Source organism: Geotrypetes seraphini, chromosome 4 (genome assembly GCF_902459505.1).
Source record: "Geotrypetes seraphini chromosome 4, aGeoSer1.1, whole genome shotgun sequence".
Lineage (NCBI taxonomy): Eukaryota > Metazoa > Chordata > Amphibia > Gymnophiona > Dermophiidae > Geotrypetes > Geotrypetes seraphini.
The window spans coordinates 131,696,604-131,719,267 of NC_047087.1; the positions used below are offsets into that span (position 1 = coordinate 131,696,604).

The 22,664-nt window shown below is 43.8% G+C and overlaps 1 protein-coding gene across 2 annotated transcripts in view; it reads right to left on the reverse strand.

The window, feature by feature from the left end:
- The window catches only part of PRDM15 (PR/SET domain 15), a 354,917-nt gene that overhangs the window by 76,564 nt on the left and 255,689 nt on the right, over positions 1-22,664 (reverse strand). For both annotated transcript variants that reach the window (XM_033942187.1, XM_033942188.1), the window contains one exon: positions 11,537-11,656. In XM_033942187.1, coding sequence (XP_033798078.1) covers positions 11,537-11,656 — 120 coding nt within the window. The remainder of the gene's footprint in view (positions 1-11,536; positions 11,657-22,664) is intronic.

Consider the following 22,664-nt stretch of genomic DNA (forward strand, 5'->3'; position numbering starts at 1 on the left):
AGACAAATCTCCTTCCTTTAGGACTATGCACCACACCTCTTCCCCTCCTCCTATAAATGAAGGCTGAAGAGTAAACAGGGAGGCTATGCACAAGCCTAATGACTAATGTGAAAGAGGCAATATATGAGCATGATGCCTCCCTTATAAGTGTTGAATGAGGAAGGTATGAATTCATTCCCACAAATTCAATGTCAGGCCATATCCAGACACTTAACCACATAAAGACAGGACAGACTTTTATGCAGCTCAATTTATGTAGTTAAGTGCTGAATAACTACTGGTACAACTACTATTATTACTTATCATTTCTATAACACTATTAGACATATGCAGCGTTGTTCACATTATATGCAGGTACTTTCTCTGTCCCTAGTGGGCTCACAATCTATGATGGGAGGCAATGGAGAGTTATGTCATTTGCCCAGGGTCACAAGGAGCTGCAGTGGGACTTGAACTGAGTTCTACTGGGTAAAACCTGGAAGATGGATTGAGGGACTCCTTAGGAAAGGATCCTCAAATACAAAACAAATCCCACTAAAGGGTACTCATATGGAGATATAGTGAAGAGGAATGTTCTCAGAAACCTACTTGGAAAAGGATATTTCAATCCAACACCAAATCATACCAGGTTTATAGTTTCCATCATTGACCAAATTACCTCCACCTCCTATTTTGTGTATATGGTAAGTAAAGATTTGCTGTTTAAAAAAAGAAAAATAGTAATAAAAATTGATGTATGACACATTAGAGATCATATACACAAAATAGGAGGTGGAGGTAATTTGGTCAATGATGGAAACTATGGGCTAGATTCACTAAGCAAACTGATCGTGTACTGATCAGTTTGGGAGCCCTTTGCGACCCGATTTACTAACCTCTGTCCCGATCATCCTCCGATCCGCGTATGCAAATGAGGGGGGAACAGCATTCAAATGCAGGCAGGAAGTGATTCACTAAAATAAAAAAGCAACACCGACTGGGCTGGCCGATCCAAAATAAGCGACTGCTGAGGACCAGTTGCTGAGGTCCTTTCTGATTGCCCTGCCTTCTGCCACCCTGCTCTCTGCCCCGATCTCCTGCTCCTCTCTGCCCTAATCTGCTGCTCTGGCCACCCTGCTCTTGCCCCAAATCTCTCCTGCCTGCCACCCGGACTCGCTGCCCTGCTCTCAGCCCCGAATCTCTCCTGTCGCCCTGACTCTCCTGCCCTTCCCCGCACTGTGAGCCTGTGGTTTTAACCTGCGGGCTTAAAGCAGGTAAAACCACAGGCTTGCTGGGCTAGTAAAAGTTTTTTTTAAAAAAAATAGAAGTTGCGGCTCTTTGTGAATTGGTTGGGCTTGCATGGACCGGCCACGGATAGGGCATGGAAAGGAGGTTAGTGAATCTAGCCCTTAAAACCTGGTATGGCTTGGTGTTGGATTGAAATATCCTTTTCCAAGTAGGTTTCTGAGACCATTCCTCTTCACTATATCTCTGTATGAGTACCCTTTAGTGGGATTTGTTTTGTATTTGAGAATTAAACTGAGTTCCCCAGGATCTCAGCTCACTGTATTAACCATTAAGCTACTCTTCTACTTAACCATGTTAGGTGCCGACTCCACCCCAGACCACCTAAAAATTAGCCAGCTTTGGCTTAGGTGCTAATTGTCCTTCTCTTTGCATATCCAACAAATTGCCAAAACCTGTCGCTTCTTTCTAAACAACATCGCTAAAATCCAAAAGTTTCCTTTCTGAACACGTTGCCAAGACCATTATCCACACCCTTGTCACCTCTCGCCTGGATTACTGCAATGTGCTTCTTGCGGGTCTCCTGCTAACCCACCTCTTCCCCCTTCAATCTGCTCCGAATTCTGCTGCTCGCCATGTATTCCTCCAGGGTCATTATGCTGTTACCTCTCTCCTCAGGTTGCTTCATTAGCTCCCTGTCCACTTCCGCATATAGTTCAGACTCCTCTTATTGACCTACAAGTGTACTCACTCTGTGGCTCCTCAATATCTCTCCTCTCTTATCTCTCCCTACACCCTGCCCCAGGAACTCCATTCTTCAAGTAAGTCTCTCTTGTCTGTACCCTTCTCCTCTACTGCCAACTCCACTCCTCCTGCCTTGCTGTGCCTTATGCCTGGAACAACCTGCCTGAATCAGTACACCAGGCTCCATCTCTGACGGTATTCAAATCCAGGTTCAAAGTCCACCTTTTCAAAGCTATGTTTAGATCCTAGCGCTTCCAACTTGTAAAACACTATATCTGTTTCTCATTCCCTCGGTAGTCCCTACCTTCTTTACCCCTTCATGAACAGCATATATTGATCCACCCCATGTCCTGTGTGTCTGTCATAATTAGATTGTAAATTCTTTCAAATAGGGATCATCTCTTGTGTGTTTAATGTATAGCGCTGTGTACATCTGGTAGCGATATAGAAATAATAAATACTAGTACCATGTTTATTAAAAGTTTTAACTGCACGAGAAGAAGTGACATCACCGAGAGTGATGGTAGCTTGATTGAATTGCTCCTCTGAATTGCACTATAAATTAAGCTTTTATTTGCGGTGAATTGGAGGTAACTTCTTCTACTTTGGCCGTATAGCAGGAGAATTCGCTGTGTATCTATGGTGGGTAAAAAAGGGCGAGCGGATTTAAAATCCTATTCCTATCAGCTGCTGGAAACTTCTGAGGCCTGTGGGGTTGGCGAACAACAGTGCGACCTGGGTGATACGAGCCTGAACTCGGAGCCTTCTACATTGGCATCTGAAACTCGCCCGGCCACGAGCTGTGAAATGCGTTCCTGGTTGACTAAATTGAAATCGACTATGCTTTTGATTTAGAGTTCTCTACAATCTGAAGAGGCAAAGATCGGCAATCAGTGCAGGACATGGGGGCTCGTTTACATGATTTCAAGGAGCGTGTGATCAATCATGACACTGGTCTTGAGGCCCTTTAGGCTCGGTGTGCCCATTTTGAATGAAGTCAAGAGGAATTTCAGCTCCGTTTGGAGGATGGGGAAAATCGTGGTAGATGGAACAATATTCGGGCCCGCAGACTGCCGGAGTCTCTGATACGGAGCTTCAGGATATTTGTAAGCGGTTCCTTCAAGAGGCTGAACCTGAGGCTATGCTGCCTTTGAGTGGGTTCATCGCACCCTGGGGCCTTGGGTAGGTGATCACCCGCGAGATATTGCGGCTTGTTTTTCCCACTACCCTGTTAAAGCCCGAGTACTTTAAGCTGCTCGGAAACGGGCATATTATCTAGGAAAATTCCAAAGTGGAGTTGTTTGCGGATCTATCAGTGATTACCCTATGGAAACGCCGAGACTTTTGGGAGGTAACTTGCTGTTTACAGTCACATGCCATCCGATATTGGTGGCTTTTCCTGTTTGGACTCTCCTTCCAGGTGGCTACTCATCAGCACAAAGTCATGACAGTGGAGTAAGCCGTTATGATCCTGCAAGAGGCTAAGCTTCTCTCAGCCCAGGAGGAGCCTGCTATGTCATCGGGGGCCGCAGTTCAATCGCAGAGGTGGAAACGGGTCCCTAATAATAGCAAGCGACTGCAGCAGCGGTCTTTGTTGGCTGGGTTATTTGCAGAAAGACTTTGGTTTTTCTAGTCTTGATTGATATTATTATTTGTGTTAAGGAGTATTTTTGTGTTGTTCCCTCTATACTTGTATGGCAGCCTTCTCGCTCACCTATTTTCAGATAGCGTGATTTGGTGATTGATAGGTTGCTATTCTTTGGATCATGCACTTTCTCTCCTAGCCCAAAATATTGAGGGCCTGTGGTATGACGGGGGGGAGGGGGGGAGGGGATGGGGAGGGGTCACTGTTTGCGGTAGGTATGGGATGATTGCTGTTCTAGTTTGCAACAGATTGTATGAAAGGGGTATAATTGAGTGTGTGCTTGATGGGTATCTGAATGTCATCTAAAGGTCTTTGCTTTTTTACTCTGAATGTAAGGGGTCTGAATGTGCTCTGAAAGAGGCAACTGCTATTTAAGGAGGCTGATCGGTTGAAGGCTGGGGTGGGTTTCTTCCAAGAGACCCATCTTAAGCCGCAATATGAGTCGCTTCTAAAGCATCCTCATAATCCTCATGTTTACCTTGCCTCAAATCAGGATGGTACTAAAGAGCATGGTGTTTGGTTCTATTTGCTAAACATCTTGACCCGCAGATTAAGCATATGATACGAGATCTACAGGGTCGTTATATAATATTTAAAGTGGAGCTATAGCAGGTGCTCTATACTTTTTGTAATCTTTATGCTTTGAATTCTGAGCAGAAAGCTTTTTTGGAGTCTCTGGATCTCGTGCTGCATGGGGTTGTAGAGAGCCATTTGATCATAGGGGGGATTTCAATTTGACTTATGATATAGGGCTGGATAACTTGACCAGGCCGATTCATTATGGTAAACCTGATAGAAAACAATTACACTCTTTTTTCATTTCATGGGCTCTGATTGACCCTTGGAGGCATTTTAATCCAACCACCAAAGACTATACTTACTTCTCTGAAGTGCATAATTCATATTCCTGCATAGACTTTAAAAAAATTTTGGGGTGTTGATAAGGATTTCATCTCTCGGATATCTAATGCTCATATAGCTTTGCGTGTGTGGTCAGATCATGCAGTCTCATTTGGCTCCCTTTGGAAGACGGTTTTAGAGGTTTTGCGATAGTCTGCTGGTGGATCCTGTGATAGTGTATCGGATAGAAACGTGCCTTAGAGCGGTGTTCTTCAACCAACGGTCCATGGACTGGTGCCAGTCCACAGAAATTTCCTGCCGGTCCACAGGGCCAGCATGTGCATCAGGCCCAAAACAGAGTTCTTCAACCGCCGGTCCACAGTGCGATCGATGCGGCGTTATCTTCGAGCCAGCTCCCTCTTCCTCACTGATTCAGTGCAGAAAGCCACAGGCAGTGGGTCCTATGCGCATTCTGCGCCTGAACCGGAAGCCTTCTCTCTGACGTTGCAACGTCAGAGGGAAGGCTTCCAGATGAGGCATGGGACGTGCAAGGAGCTTCTGTCCTCAGCTTTATGCACTGCATCAGTGAGGAAGAGGGAGCCGGCCTGAAGATAATACCGAGGGCGGCATAAAATAGCCAGGCGGGAGCAGGCCAGAAGGTAAGGCATAGCATGGAGGGAGGGAGACAACAAAGCCAGGGGGGAATGATTTTATTTTTGAATTTAGTGATTGAATTATGTCAATTTAGAGAATTTACATCTGCTGTCAGTGTGCTTTGTGTAGTTTAATTTTGTGGTTAACCATTATGTGTTGTTAATAAGATTAGATTGTGTATCTGTGAAAAATGAATGGAAAAAATAGTGTTACAATTAGTACTATTCTGGAGGCAAGGTCTGGGGTGGAGACTGAGTAGAGATGGGCGGGGTCTGGCCCACAACTAAGCCCAATGTTCTTCAACCGCCGGTCCACAGACTGATGCCGGTCCACAGAATAATTCTTTTATTTCTGCCAGTCCATAGGTGTAAATAGGTTGAAAAACACTGCTTTAGAGAATATATTCAGTGTAATACTAGTGAGGAGATCTCTCCTTTGATTTATTTGGAAGGTATGAAGGCTGTCTTACAGGGCAATATTATTTCTATTGGGGCGCATATACGGTGTGAACGGGGGCGGAAACAGGAGGCCTTGAAACAATTGCTTTTTTTGGAGCAAGTTCATAAGTGGACTCCTACCTCCACCTCTATATTGACTCATTTGGACAAAGTGTGCAGAGACCTCCAGGTGTTGCAGTTAGATGAGTTATCGGAGCAATTACGATCTGTCCAGCAAAAGCATTTTGAGTAGGGTAACCGGGCGGATGCCTGCTGGCTCATATGTTGAAAGCAAGGAAATTGAGAAATGTGATCACTATGGTGCGAGCCGCAGATGGCTCCGAATGCCATATTCCTGAACATATGGTTCGTGCTTTCCTTTCTTTTTATCAAACTCTCTATACACCTGAGCATGCAGTATCTCAGGCTCAGATATATGATTATTTAGCTGAAGCGCAGCTCACTGGCCTGACACCGGAGGAAGCAGATGATCTATTGGCCCCTATATTAGAAGAGGAAATCCTTTGGGCAATTTCCACATTAGCTTATGGAAAGGCACCCGGGTTGGATGGATTCACAAATCGCTTTTATAAATGCTTCAAGCATTTATTAGTTGGCCCCCTTACAAGGGTTTTTAATAGCTTGGGCCAGGGTGCAGAGCTGCCTTATTCTTGGAGGTTGGCCAGGGTAATGTTAATTTTGAAACCTGGCCAGGATTCTACTCAATGTGGATCATACCGGCTGATCTCGCTGTTGGACACGGACTATAAGCTTTTTACAAAAATTTTAGCTCATAGGCTGCAACATTATATGTCCCACTTGGTCCAGGATGATCAGGTGGGCTTTATTGAGGGGAGACAGACCGTTGACAACATTCGTAGACTGCTTCATTTGATATGGTTTGTACAGCGTGAGAATCCACTGGCTTTACTGTTGAGTGTTGATGCTGAAAAGGCTTTTGACAGGGTGTCTTGGCCTTTTTTGTTGAGCACTCTGTCGGCCATGGGTATAGGGGGGGGGGCAGTTTTTCACTTGGATTCAGATTTTATATGCAAAGCCTCTAGCTGCTCTTTCGACTTAATGGGAGTTATACTGATAATTTTCAATTGGTGCAAGGGACGAGACAGGGCTGTGCTCTTTCACCTTTACTTTTTGCCCTGGTCTTGGAGCCTTTCACTAATCATGTTTGTGTCCAGCAGAATATTCGAGGTATTGTGTGTGGTGGGCTTCAGACCAAATTGCTTTTGTTTGCTGATGATGTTATCCTGACTTTAACGCACTTGCAGACTTTGTCGGGGATTATAGATGAACTAGCTCGATATGGCGTGGTCTCTGGTTTCCGCACTAATATGGATAAGTCACAGATTCTGAATTTATTGGTGAATCCGAGGGATTGTGCTATGTTGAAGTCTACGTATCCTTTTAAATGGGTGTCTAAATTTATCTGTTATCTGGGAGTTAATATCACGGCACAGCCCCAATCTCTATTTGATTCTAATTATCCACCGCTATTGAAATCTCTTTGGTCTGATTTGGATAAATGGGAGAATACTCCATTATCTTGGTATCGCCGCATTCAGTGTGTGAAAATGATGGTTCTACCAAAATTGCTTTATCTTTTTCAAGCTTTGCCTATCCCGCTGTCGGCGACTTTCTTTCGTGGTGTGGCTAGAAAAGTTTTTCAATATATTTGGAAAAGTCGCCCTCCGCATATACAGAGAAGTGTTTAATATCAATTTCAGTCTCAGGGAGGCATAGCGGTACCTTGTTTGCAGCACTACTATGTGGCGGCACAGTTAAAATTGTTTTTGGCTTGGTGTAAAGACAGATCGAAGAGCTGGGTTAGATTGGAAAGGATATCGGGTTCTGAGAAGTTGTGTCGGGTGCTGCCTTGGTTACCTGTGGGGGAGTCCTGACAGCTGTTTAAAGGGGCTAATCCATTTTTGCATCACACATTTGTGATGTGGGCCAGGATACGGACCCTTCTCTTTCAATCTAGACTTTATTTTCGAAGTACCCCGTTATGGGTGATGGTGGGTTTTCAGCCTGGAAGGTTAGATACTCGCTTTCGTATTTGGGCTCAACAGGATTTGGAGGATTTTTTGGAAGATGGCAAACTAGTATCGTTTTCTGATTTGGTGGAGGCTTATGACCTGGCAGAGTCTGACCACTTTCACTATCATCAGGTGAAAGTTATCGGTCGTAAAGCTCTCGGGGAACTCCGCTTAGCGGAGACCCCCCTGGACTGGGCGCTTATGGGGAGTAGTGGTCGGAGGGCCATATTCAGATTTTATAAAGCTCTTATTCAACAGCAGGCCCCTCCAATTAAATTTATATCTGGAATGGGGGATCCAAGATGGCCGCATGAAAGGTTGTTTGAGCTTCACTCTCCCTGAAGCTCCTTAAAATCTCCGTGTACTTCCAAATTTTGTTATCTGCTTTGAGCAATGCCGAAGAGGAGGGGACGCAGCGCTGCTGGAGCCTCGCAGCGCTCCAGAACGGCCGTCTTCGGTAACATCGAGAAGCTGATGAGGAGAATGCAGGGCACGCCAATATCTTCGGGGAGTTCCCTGCAGGAGACGCATGGTGGAGGCGCACCATGGGGTTGGAGACATCGCTGAGCCCCGAAGTGAGAGCACCTCCCCCACGCCCTCAGTCAACCAGTTCCCCGGGAGAGGAGGTACTTCCGAAGGTCGGAGATCACTTCCTCCCGGAGGCTAAGGAGAACAACAGGGGGACTGTGTTGCAGGACTCCCTGCCGGTGCAGAGGAGTCTGAGCGAGGAGATTGAGGAGGAAGCGGTGGGGGATGAGAGAACTCGACAGACTGTTGTAGGAGACATGCTGCCAGAGGGTGAGCTAACTAAATTAAATTTACAACCTTTTCAAATTGAGAAGCCCCGAGAGGTAACATTGGACTCTCTGTGGGATCTTGTAGCCAATTTGGCAAGATCCATAAATCCGCAATTACAACAATTAGAAAAGAAACTTAATGACCATGAAACTGAGATAAAAAATTTAAAGACAGGACTTGAGGACTCTAACACTTCAGTACAGAATGTTCATCAAGAATTAAAAGTCTCCCAACAAATCACTGAGGCATTAATTAAAGACAATACTAACCTAAGAAGGAAGATGGAGGCAATGGAAAACTTTTCTCATAATAATAACCTCAGACTGATAAATTTCCTCAGGGTTCCTATGATAGCCCTTAGGGAAATGTTGAAACGCTATATGACGGAAGTATTGGAGCTTTCTGAAGAGTCATTACCACCATTTACGCAGGTCTATTATCTTCCAAATAAGACCCAGGACCAACAACAACAACAGAAATTGGGACCTGATTTAATGAATATATCTAATATTTTGGAAATATCTGATAAAGAATTAGTGACCCCAGCCACTTTACTTTTGATAGTAGCTCTCGCACCAGACAAAAACTGGTTGCTGAGACTTTTCTTTAAAAATAAACAAAAAGAATTTTTAGGTTGTAAAATTCAGATGTTCCCAGATTTGGCTAAGGATACGCAGAGAAGGAGACGAGAATTTTTGTTAAGGAAACCTGGTGTTATATCCCTGGGGGCGACCTTTTACTTGCGACATCCATGTAAATGTGTAATTAATTATCGTTCTCATAAATATGTCTTCTTTGAGCCATCTCAACTGACAACCTTTCTCTCAACTGCATGTCTGGAGAAAGTAGAGTGCTTAGCTTAAGAAAGGGTGCTTTAATCTCATTCAACTAGTTATTGCTTGGTTAAATATAATTACTTTGATTCGCCTATTACCCTTCTTGGATCTGATTGAGGACTTGAGTTGAAATTTATGCTTATATTTGATATTCTTTTATATATGTTTTCATTTGTATTAATTTCTTGCTGAATTTCCTTTCTGTACAAGTTTATGCTTGATTATATTGAAAAATTCAATAAATATAGAATTTAAAAAAAAATTAAATTTATATCTATCTGGGAGGTGATATTGCTTCCGACTCTGCCGGCTATTAATTGGGAGTGAGTATTTCTCCGATTGCTCCGTATGTCTATAGCTAGCTCTTTGGTGGAAAATGGATACAAGATGCTGTACAAGTGGTACCTCACTCCAATGCTCTTTATAAAATGTATCCCCAGGTGTCTCCCCTATGCTGGAGAAATTGTGGACAGCAAGGTACTTTTCTTCACATTTGGGGGGACTGCCCATGGGTTATTCCTTATTGGGATATGGTTTTTGAATGGGCAGTGTTCTTTTATATCTTCCCTTAGCTGCATTGCCCACTAAAGCACATAAGCTTGCTTGTTTTATCCTTACTGCTGGTAGACTTTTTTTGGCTGCTCATTGGAAACAAGCTTTTCTCTCAGGTCAGAGTCAATTGTTGAGTAAAGTGGAATTTATTTTCCATATGTCTAAATTGACCGTTTTGTTACATAATCATCTTACTCCCTTTCTTAAAGTATGGGACGCCTATATTAGATGGTGTGAGAGTTCATGACCTCTAGTTAATCCTTTCTCTGTTTGTTGCAACCATCTTGTACTGTTTCTATTTGCATCACTGACCCTTGGGTGGGGGAGGGAAGGGGGGCTAGTTTTACAAGTTGTTTTCTTGTGCATTGTACTGAAGAGTTATTGTTTAACATTTTGCATTGTTGGGATTTTGGGGAGAGGGAGAAAAAAGTTTCGACTGCACTTCAATTTATCAACAGCACGGTGTACAAAATATATAAAAACAAGAAACAAAAAGAACACCATTTAAAATAGGAAAGCAAAGAAAAGACAAAGCAAAAAAAAATTAAATCCAAGTAATCTATAAATCTAAAAAACTAAAATCAAAACAATTTTTGTTTAATTCTTGTTTAAATAGTTGACAAAAAGAAACAGGATCCTAAGTCACCGATCCTTTTATAAAAATGCTAAACCAAAAAGATGCGTCTTAACCATTGATCTGAATTTTACATAAGATAACTCAGAATGAATTATGACTGGGAGGGAATTCCACAGGCGAGCAACTGCTGCAAAAAAGGCAGACTTCTCAGTAGATTAGTTGTGACAAATGAACAGCAGGTAAAGCAAGTTACTAGTATTAGTAGTATCCAGTAAAGTGCTGCTGAATATTCATGATTAGCCCCAGATAAGTGATTTAAGCAGCCAGGAACTGATCCTAGCCATTTAAATCACTTTTAATGTCAGCCAGTTTCATCTCAAGAGTTAATTTTCACAATTGCCTGCAATTATGCAAAATCCAAGGATATATTTGCCTGTGAGCTTTGTACCACTTTTAGAGGAAAACTATGAGTATACTTCTCTTTGAAAACTATACCAGGCTAGTAAATGCAGAAATATACGTACTGCTACTTTGCCTATGGTTAGATTTTTCTAGAAAAAAACTGAGGCAATATTTAAACTCTGTGGTTAGTGTTTTTATTAAATGCCGGCTGCAGCATTTATCTGAATATTCAGCACCAGTCAATATATGGATATTAGTGCAATATTCGGTGCCATTATCCAGAAAACTTGGGACAACTGTTTAGCTAGCCATAGATATCTGGATGGTTATCCACATATCAGCACTGAATATCATCAGTCTTTGAATAAATTCTGGTTCCATCCCCAGACTGCCCTTGCACTATCCAGATAGTGTCAGGGTGGTCTGCAGACATTTCCGGCAGACTTATCAAGATGATGCCACTGAAAACCATGGATGGCCACAGTCAGCACTGTTACCTGGATAAGTAATTTTGAATATCAGGCCAAGAGTGCATATCTAGGAAAATGTAAATCATACTCTAAATTAAAGATGGCCTTAGGGTCTGCCTATTTTTTAACCATGTACACTTGATCTGTATATGTACTTTTAGCTGGGCAAAGGCTGAGCAATTTTCTGAGAGCCAATGTACTTGGATACATCAATACTTTACCCAGATACATGGCTTCTAAATTTGTTCTCACCATCATTAAGAGCAGAAGAGTAGCAATGAGAGTCCGGTACAACTCACTCACCTTTCCCACACTCCGCACAAAGGTACTCCCGGATATTGTCATGCACTCTCATGTGCTCCTTCAGCATGTCCTTTCTAGCAAAGGATTTGCTACACTGGTTGCATGTATGACTCTTCACACCTGAAAGGCACAGACATGTAACAGAGAATAATGTGTCTGAGAATGAAAGGAGCTCCACAAATCAAGAAGTCAAACTGCAAGTGTGAAATCTCTCTCTCCCCAATGGGAAATTTGCAGAGATACTTCCTTTAAATACCAGGCCTGAAGTTGTCTGCAAAATGAATGCAGCAGCCTGGGCACAAACAATGAACTTTCTAAAATCTGTTCTGTGCTGATAAAGACCTTGCCACCTGTGGCCAGCTAAAATAACCTTAGCATGAGGAATGCTCATAACAGATTCAGTCTGTAAGAAACACTGGGATCACACATACTTGCATTGTGATTTACTATACTTTTCATAGTGAGGAATAACAGAGACCACTACTAAATAACATGACTTTTCTTTCTAAAAATATTATTATTGTACAATAATTTGGAATATGTCATTAAAATCGTTAAGAAGAAAGCAATGGAAGACAGAAAATATTAGAATTTCTTAAAAGAATTGCATTTCAATGAATAAACTCCCCTCCTTTAATGCCACTGAAAAAGTATTTGCCCAAATGTCTCCTCAGCTTTTAAGCTGTGGAGGAAAGTTAAGGATGTTGTGATCTCACAATAGAACATAATATCAATTTTCTTGGTGACCTTGATTACTATTTGCCATTAGTGCCCTATGATGGAGTTCCTGGAGTAAGCCTGGGTTTCCTTAATTGCACTCCTCTCATTGGGTCAATTTAAGGGAAGCAGAGCTAGCCTGCCTGTCTAGCTAGGATGGGAGGGGTGGGAAGAAAGGAAGTTACTACCCCACAGTAGAAATATGATGGAGTAGCTCAGAACAGGGAGAACAGGTCCTCCAAGAGAGATTCCAAGCCAGGAAAGCAGTGTTTAAATATAGACCCAGAGCAGGAGAAAGGGATCTTCTAGGAGAGTTCCGAGCCTGTGACTGTATTGTTTCAAGCACACAAAACAGTGGGATAAAACACCATAGTATCTGGATGAACACACACAAGTTTACTAAGAGAAGTCTTGATTTTAAGTGAAAAAACATCCAATGTAGATAGTGGTCAATGATGTAAAAAAATGATCCAACACAATACGGGTTTTTTTTCTATTATTATTATATTTATTTATTACATAACACACGTGTGTCAAACACAAAGCCCGCGGGCCAAATCCAGCCTGCCTGGCCGTTTTAAGTGGCCCATGGTGACTGTGCGCCTGACACTACACTCTCCAGGAATCTCCTTAAGCCCCGACTCCCCCACCTACCACTTCCCTGCCACTGAAATTTAAAATCTTCGGGCAGCCAATGCGAAACCAGCCTCCCGCTCTCGGCCTGCCCTAGAAGTGTTCTTTCTGTAGCGTCCTGCCTCCGTGGGAAGAAAAAGTGCTGCAGAAAGAACACTTCTGGGGCAGGTTGATGGCGGGAGAGTGGCTTTGTGTCGGCTACACAAAGATTTTAAATTTCAGCGGCAGGGAGTTGGAAGGTGGGGAAGTTGGGAACTGGGGACTGTCATACCATAGGAAATTTTAGCCGACATGATCATGTTTCGCCAGGGAAGGTTGACTTCTTAGATCCTTTGAAATGCAGTTTGGTTGACCAGGGAGAGTACGCCTTGAAACAGCCTTCCCTGGCAAAACATGATTGTGTCAGCAAAAAGTTCCCCTCCCCGACATGAATACAAATAAGTTAATTTGCAATACTAAGTTACATTGTTTCAATACTTCAGCTATTTAGCTACAAGAAATCATAAAAATAGCTAAACAATTTAAGCATTTGGTATTTAAGCACTTAAAGCACTTTAAGGTTGTGAGGAAAATATATATTAAAAAAAAATCTGGACTAGTGAAGAGACATGGTGAATCTGCACTCAAAACAACAATGTTCCATGAGTGTCACTTCATTGGCTTCCCATCCATTTCCGAATACAATTCAAACACCTCTTACTGACCTACAAATTGACTCACTCAGCTGCCCCTCACTATCTCTTTTCACTTATCTCCCTCTATGATCTCTCCCATATGCCCTTCTCTTCAACTGCCAACTCCATCCCTTCTGCCTTGCTGCGCTGTATGCTTGGAACAAGCTGCCCAAATCCCTACGGCGGGCTCCGTCTCTGGCAGTGTTCAATGCCCAGTTAAAAAAGTTCACGTCTTTGAGAATGCTTTCGACTCCTAACTCCTGTCACCTTGGGTTCTGCATCCTAAACCCTATATGTCATGTGTGTCTGTCCAAGTTAGATTGTAAGTAGCGAATGACACGGTGACTATTACCCATGGCTAGTCGCGAATAACTCACAGGAACGGGGAGGAAAAAAACCTGGTTGCTGCAGGTATGGGGACAAGGCCATTAACCGACCCGTGGAGCGGTGAAAGCACAGTTACTTACTATAACAGGCGTTATCCAGGGACAGCAGGCAGATATTCTCACATAGGGGTGACGTCATCCACGGAGCCCCGATGCGGACAGCTTCACAAGCAGACAAGGCTTGAAGAACTTTTAGAAAGTTTGCGACTGCCGCACCGCGCATGTGTGAGTGCCTTCCCGACCGAAGTAGGGCGTGCGTCTCCTCAGTTCAAATAGCTAGCTAAGAAGCCAACTAGGGGAGGTGGCTGGGTTGTGAGAATATCTGCCTGCTATCCCTGGATAACACCAGTTACGGTAAGTAACTGTGCTTTATCCCAGGACAAGCAGGCAGCATATTCTCAACATATGGGTGACCTTCAAGCTAACCAGAATGGGATGGTGGGAGTGTTGGCAATTCAGGTGAATAAATTTTGTAATACTGCCTGGCCAAAGTGGCCAGCTCATCTGGAAAAAGAATCCAGACAATAATGAGAGGTGAAAGTATGAACCGAGGACCAAGTGGCAGCTTTGCAGATTTCCTCTATAGGAGTAGATCTAAGGAAAGCTACTGATGCCGCCATGGCTCTGACTTTATGGGCTGTGACTCGACTCTGTAGATGCAGTCCAGCCTGAGCATAGCAGAAAGAGATAAAAGCTGTCAACCAGTTGGAGATGGTTTGCTTGAACTGGATTTCCCAACTTGTTTGGATCGAAGGAGACAAAAAGTTGAGAAGATCTATGTAGCTTAGTCCTTTGCAAGTAGAAAGCCAAATCATGCTTACAGTCCAGAGTAAGAAAAGCTGTTTCTCCAGAATGAGAATGAGGCTTTGAAAAAAAACACTGGAAGAACAATGGATTGATTTAGATGAAATTCTGAAACCACTTTAGGCAAGAATTTAGGATGAGTACGGAGGACCACCTTGTCATGATGGAATACTGTGAAAGGTGGGTCCGCTACTAAAGCTTGTAGCAGCATGACTTTGCGAGCAGACATGAGAGCAACGAGAAAAAACACTTTCCAAATAAGATATTTTAGATGAGCCGAAGACATTGGTTCAAATGGAGGCTTTATCAACTAAGCAAGAACAACATTGAGATTCCAAACCACTGGAGGCGATTTGAGAGGTAGCTTGACATTGAAAAGTCCTTTCATAAATCTGGAAACCACAGGATGAGCAGAGAGTGGTTTCCCTTCTTTAGACTGATGGAAAGCAGCAATTTCACTGAGATGAGCTCAAATAGATGTGGATTTGAGGCCTGATTGCAATAAATGCAACAGGTAATCCAGAACTGAAGACAAGGAGGTAGATTGAGGCTCCTTGTGATGAATAATGCACCAAGCAGAAAATCTAGTCCATTTCTGGTTGTAACATTGCCTAGTGGTAGGCTTCCTAGAAGCCTCTAAAATGTCCTTGACAGATTGAGAAAACTGGAAATTGAAAGGTACCAAGCTGTCAGCTGTAGAGACTGCAGGTGGGATGACGCAGAGATCTCTGACTCTGTGTAAGCAGAGACAGAAAAACTGGTAGAAGAAATGGCTCCCTGCTTCTGAGTGAAGTAGAAGGGAGAACCACGGTTGTCTGGGCCACCGAGGAGCTATCAGAATCATGGTGGCATGTTTGTGTTTGAGTTTGACGAGTGTCTTGAGAATGAGAGGAAATGGAGGAAATGCATATAGAAACTGATTCGTCCATTCCAGAAGAAAAACATCTGCCTCCAGACGGTGAGGTGAGTATATCCTGGAACAGAACTGAGGCAGTTTGTTGTTGTGGGGAGATGCCAAGAGATCTACTTGAGAAGTTTCCCACTGAGAAAAAATGTGAAGGAGAGGCAACAAATTGAGCATCCACTTGTGAGGTTGCAGAAAATGAATCAATTTGTCCAACAGTTTTCTCTCTTTGAATGTAGACAACTTTCAGAAAGGTGTTGTGAAGAATTGTCCAATTCCAAACCTTCTAAGCTTCCTGGCAAAGAGGGAGATATCCTGTTCCTCCCTGCTTGTTGATGTAGTACATGGCTACTTGATTGCCTGTACAAATGAGGCCTACTTGATCGTGAAGAAGATGCTGAAAAGCTTTGAGAGCATTGAATATCGCTCTGAGTTCCAACAGATTTATGTGACACCAACGATCTGTGCTGGACCAATGCTCTTGAGTACGGAGACCATCGAGATGAGCGTAGGTCGAGGAATCTGTCGTAAGGACCTTCTGATGAGGGGGCGTTTGAAACAGCAAACCTCTGGAGAGATTGGAAGAGAGCATCCACCAATGGAGAGGCTGTCTCAGCGAAGGAGTCACTGTAATGTGTTAAGAGAGTGGGTCAAAAGCCTGTGCCCACTAAGATGCCAGGGTCTATTGAGGAATTCTGAGGTGATGTCTGGCAAATGGAGTCACGTGAACTGTAGAGGCCATGTGATCTAGCAGAACCATCATGCGTCTCGCTGAGAGTGAAGTGAGGGATGAAACTTTTTGACAAAGTTGAATGAGAGCATCCTGACGTTGTTGAGGAAGGAATGCTATGAGTTGAACAGTGTCCAGTACAGCTCCAATGAACTGTAGAGTCTGAGAGGGCTATAGTTGGGATTTTGGAAAGTTGATTTCGAACCCCAAACTTTGAAGGAACTAAATAGTCCGTTGGGTCGCTACAATAACCCCCTGAAATGTTGAATCTTTGATGAGTCAATCGTCCAGGTACGGGAAAACCTGAAGAAAATGGTTGTGCAGAGCTGCTGCTGCTGCTACTACTACTAGGTACTTGGTGAAAACTCAGGCCGAAGGGTAGCACTCTCTACTGAAAATGATAATTTCCCACCCAAAATCTGAGAAACTTGCGAAAGGCTGGATGAATGGGGATATGAGTGTAAGCCTCTTTGAGATCCAGAGAGCATAACCAATCATTGTGATCTAAAAGGGAATACAAGGATGCTAGAGACAGCATCTGAAATTTTTCTGATAAGAAATTTGTTGAGAGCTCTGAGATCCAAAATAGGTCACAGATCTCTCATCTTCTTCGGGACAAGGAAGTAATGGGAGTAAAAACCCCTGCTCTGCTATTCCAGGGGAACTTTCTCGATGGTACGGAGACGAAGCAGAGCTGAAGAAGAAGGCTGGTCTGTGACAGATTGGAGGGATACTCTCTAGGGGGAAGATCTGGTGGAACCTGGATGAAGTGAAGAGAATAACCTTCCTTGATGATAGCGAGGATCCAGAGGTTGGATGTAATGAGCTCCCATCGTTGGTAAAAATGATGGAGACGACCCCCAATGAGGAGAGGAGAAGACAGAGGCAGAACAATTGAGGTTATGCTCTGTGTTAGATGGTCAACAAGACTGCGAGGCCTTGGGTGCAACAGGAATCTGAGGTTTTTGCTGCCGTTGCTGCTGTTGTTTCTTAGAAAGTGGTCTTGAATAAGGTGTTTACTTTTGAGGAAAACGCCTCTGGTAAGATGGAGTAGGCCTACAACCCTTAGCGGTGGAAGGCTTTGGCCTGATTATGGAAGAAAACAACTTCTCATGCTCAGATAAGCGCTTTGTAGCTGCTTCAATAGAGTCATAAAACAATTCATTGCCCTGGCATGGGATGTTAGTTGGTCGATCTTGTAGATTTGGGTCCATATCTATGGTGCGGAGCCAGGCCAGCCGGCGCATCGCCACCAAGAACGCAGTGACCCTAGAGGACATTTCAAACGCATCATATGCAGCTTGAACCATATGCATGCGAAGTTGACCCAGAGTGTGATGAATGTGTTGAAATTCTGGAAGTCGATGTTGATGATATTTGAAGAAATCAGGCATGGCATTGACCAAATGCTTCAGGTAAGATGTGAAGACAAAGTTATAGTTCAAAATTCGGTTTGTCATCATCGCATTTTGATACAACCAAACTTATCCATGATCTTGCCCTCTTGGCTAGGAGGGACGGTGGCATAAACTTTAGCAGGATTGGTTCTTTTTAAAGAAAACTCCACGAGAAGAGACTGATGCGATAATTGAGACTTCTCAAATCCCTTACAATGGACCATCTTATATCGAGATTCCAACTTTGCTGGCACAGCAGGAACGGAATATGGTGTATCAAGATTTTTTTTTTTGAAAGTATGAGAAAGAATGGTAATTTGAGAGACTCCCTAAGAGGATGAGACATACCCAATTCTTCCAAATACTCCTTACAGTATTTTGAGTCAGATTCCAAAGTGATGTTAAAATCTTTACTCATTTGGAATAGAAACTTGGTAAAGGATACCGGATCTGAAGAGGTATGACCTCATTGAGGAGAAGGTGAATGGGAACCCCTTGAGGTACCTCTCAAAGCAGAGAATGAAGGTGAAGCCTCTCTGGAGTATTGATACCTGAGATCTGAATCCAGAGGCAAAGATGACCCACTTCTGGAATGTGAAGAGAATCTCGCAGGAGAAGAACTCAACTGACAAGAATGGTGAGGCTCTACAACAGATCTCCTCAACAAAGGAGTTGGTGGTCTCGAAGAGTCTCGATGTCTTGATAAACAAGATCTGTCTTGAGAAGAAGAACTGAGCCTCGATAAACAAGACCTGTCTTGAGAAGACCTGTCTTGAGAAGAGCCTCGATGAATTCTTCGACAAATGATGTGGAGAACTATGCCTCGAATCACGGTCCCGTGATTGAGTCAGATCCAGCCCAAAGATGAATGTCGAGGAGTCCTCGTCCTGTGCCTCAAAAAGGGCAATGCCTCATGTGAAGAGGTAGGACTGGAAGTCGAAGAACGACGTCGAGATACTGAAAAGGACTCAGCTCCTTGTGTAGAGGTTTCTCGAGGCACTCTTAAGGACTCAACTCTTTGTTTAGAGTGTGTAGATTGAGCTTGAGGCACTCTCAAGGACTCAACTCCTTGTAATACTGCTGAGTGCTCAGGCTGGACTGCAGGAAGTAGAGTCGAGACAGGAGTTAATTTGGCAAGCAGGTTACCAAACTCCTGATGCAGAATAGTCTCCAACATATTCTGAAAATCCGGCACCGAGACCACTGGATCTTGTACAATTGGTGTCGCTATGGACTTCGAGGAAAACGACCTCAAGGAAGAGTGTTGCCTCGATTTTGAGACACGTTTCCTGGGTAGCCTCGGACTCATCAGTTCTAAGGGTGGCATGTCCGGCGGGGTAGGCTGAGCTATCTTACCTGAGGGAGGCAGTGAGGATAACGGCGCCTCAGGAGAAGATTTAGCTGATTTCCCCAAAGATGAAGACTTCCCCATCAAGGAAGGTTTGAGCGAGGTCGAGGTTTCTGCCCTGTAGAAGACTTTGCTGGAGTCGAGATTGGGGCCGGAATTGTGGTCAAGGCCTTAGGTAAAGGCCGATCCATTCCCCAGAATATTTTTTCAATCTGGACTTGACGACATTTAAGGGCTTGATTTTGAAGTGTAGCACAGCGGTTGCATGACTCCGGACGATGATCAGGTCCTAAACACTGTACACACCACTTGTGTGGATCAGTGATGGAGATCACGCGTTGACACCGGCTACACTTCTTGAACCGTGTGACCGGCCGGGACATGGAATGAAACACGGCCATGGCCGAATCAAAGCCCGCAGGCTGAGGCCACGGAATAGGCCCTGCAATGACACGATCAAAAAAACAAACAAAACTTATTAAAAAAAAAAAAAATCAAGCGCGCAAATAACACAGCGACCCTGTAAAGAAAAAACATGACCCGCAGTGAGAGAAGGCACAAGTTTAGAACTAACTCTCGTGCAGAGCCTTGAAATGAGGGCTTCTCGGCTCTGCGGAAAACTTGTAACTGAGGAGACGCGTGACCTACCTTGGGCGGGAAGGCACTCGTTCATGCACGGTGGGGCAGTCGTGAACTTTCTAAAAGTTCTTCAAGCAAGTCTGCTTGTGAAGCTGTCCCCATCTGGGCTCTGTGGATGACGTCATCCATTTGTTGAGAATATGCTGCCTGCTTGTCCTAGGATAATGGCCTTGTCCCCGCAGTAAAGTGTCTGCTGCATTCCTTCTCTTCCCTCCCCACGATCGCGACACTCGCTCCCTCCTGATCGCCGGCAGCCAAAAAAAAAAAAAACCATCCGGGCATCTCTTCCCCTCGTCAAGCCATCTCCCTCCCTTCCCCTCACCTTTGCGCGTACTTTTCAGTTTATCTTTTGAGGTGTCTGGACTTGGTAACCATTCTCACAAGTCCCATGTGACTACCCCAAAGCTTCTCCTTTGATGCGAGCCGCTCATGCGGAAACAGGAAGATGTGTCAGAGGAGAAGTTTCGGGAGAGTTGTGCACGACTTGTGAGAATGTTGCCACATCTGGACACCTCAGAAAGAGAAAACTCTAAAAAGCACCCACAAAGGTGAAGGGAAGGGAGGGAGATGGCCTGATGAGGGGAAGAGGTTGAGTGGCGTTGAAGGGAAGTTGAGAGAGAGGGGAAGGGGAGAGAGGACCAGACGCTGAATAAAAGTGAAGAGAGGGAGGAGCAGATGCTGGATGGAAGTGGAGAGGGGAGAGAGAGGGGATAAGATGCTGAAGGGAAGTGGGGAGGTAAGAGAGAGGGGAGCAGATGCTGGATGAAAGGGGGGAGTGAGAGAGGGGAACAGATGCTGAAGGGAAGTGGGGAGGAGAGAGGGGAGCAGACGCTAGAAGGAAGTGGGGAGGACAGAAAGGGGAGCAGACACTGGATGAGAAAGGGGAACAGACACTGGTTGGGAGAGGAGAGAGCGGGGAGCAGACTTTGGAAGGAAGTGGAGAGAGAGCACATACTGGATGGAAGGAGGGGATAAAAAAAAGGGCACATGCTGGTTTGGGGAAGAGAATAGAGAGTGAGATACTGGAAGGGGTGAGGGAAAGAGATAGCAAGCTGTAGATACACACAATGAAAGGGAAATTGAGAAATGGAAAGTAGACAAGAGGTAGAAAACAAAGTGAGAAGGAAGAGCAGATAAGAAAAGGAAGGGGGAGGAGAAAGAGATACCAGAGCATTGGGGGAGGGGGAGGAGACAGATATTAGATCTCAAAGGAGGAAAGAGATGCTAAAAACCACCTGGGGGAGGGAGTGAAAGATGGAAAGGAAAAAGACAGAGATGCCAGACATGGAGGGAAGAAGATGGGAGCCAGACCAATGTGTGTGTGTGTGGGGGGGGAGATGGAAGGGAGAGGCAGACAGTTTCTCGTAGAGGCATAGAAATAGAGCAGTTGCCTCGAGCAGAGGCATAGAAATAGAGCAAATATGGAAGAGGCAGAGAGAAGGCAGACAGTGGATAGAAGGAAGAGAATGATGAGAAGATGAGGAAAGCAGAAACCAGACAACAAAGGTAGAAAAAAAATTCTATTTCTTTTCTTTAGGATAAAGTAGTATTGTAGCTGTGTTGATAAATGTTTATAAACAAAGCCCTGAAAGTTGAAGATCTCTTCCTCTAGTTTGGCAGCCAGAACTCTGATTTATAAAATGACAATTGTACAGAATGTTGTTTCTTTTTATACTTTAATAAAATAAGTTCAGTATAAAATTATTTGAGGCTTATGAGGATGGGATCAGATGGTTTTCGGGGACGGGACAGAGCTTGCAGGGACCGAGTTCACGGGGACGGGGTGGAGACAGGGACAAATGTTTTCCCTGTGTCCTTCTCTAACTGTAAGCTCTTCCAAGCAGAGACTGTCTATAAATGTCAAAATGTATAGCGATGCGTATGCCTTAGTGATAAGTAGTAGTAGTAGTATTTGAAACTGCTGACATTTGCAAAGCTAAAACTGAAGAATCTAATTTTTCAAGTCTGTTTTCAATTAAGGTTAATTGAGATTCATGTTCAATCACTTTAGTTATAATTTCAGAAGAAAACTGACACAACTTGGAAACTGTACTTTGCAAGAAAACTTCTATTCAATTTACCACTAACTAGATGTCTTGTAAGGTAATTGCTTTGTCCATAGAAACAGAACTTAAATCTGTCCCAGAAAACATATGAACAGGAACCAAGAATGGGGCAGCAGCTGATCCTTTGCTCCGATCCAAAAGTTCCACATGTGAACCCAAACCAGCTACTTGTTGAGGGGATAAGCCTTTCTCCTTTATATCAGACTCGTATATCCCTTTAGATGTTCCTCGTTGAGGAGGAGGTGATGGTTCACCAGAGGATAAAGAAGCAGAATGAATAGATGGACTCATGTTACTAATATTAGAAGTTGTCATAGGTTATAGGTTAAGAAGGGATTTAAAATTTTTATTGTAATATTTCTGATGTTAATAGTGTATTTTCATATAGTTGTTTTTTTTTTCCGATTTTTCAAATGTATACATTGTCAAGTTCAAAATATCAATAAAGAAATTTAAAAAAAAAAAAAAAAAAAAGAAGTTGTCACGAGGGGAACACAATGTTGGTCCATAAGGCCTTTTACAGAAGCAGATGATATCATCTTTGCCTTTCTTTTCCCCATTACAATTGGAAACTATAATTTCCTGCTTCTGACTCCTCCAGACTCCAAAAGGGCATGTCTTGCCCCTTTGGCTATGCCCCTTCAGCCATTCATCCACAGACTGTGGTCCGCAGCTTGATGGAACTTAGGCCTCTCAGGACTGTGGGAATGCCTGCCTGCTGGCATCAGAACAGCCCACTGGCTCAAGAAAGTCCCACAATCCATGTTTCAGTTGTCTTCCTCAGGAGTCCAATTGGTCCACTATCTTAACAGGGACATTGGAGACAACAT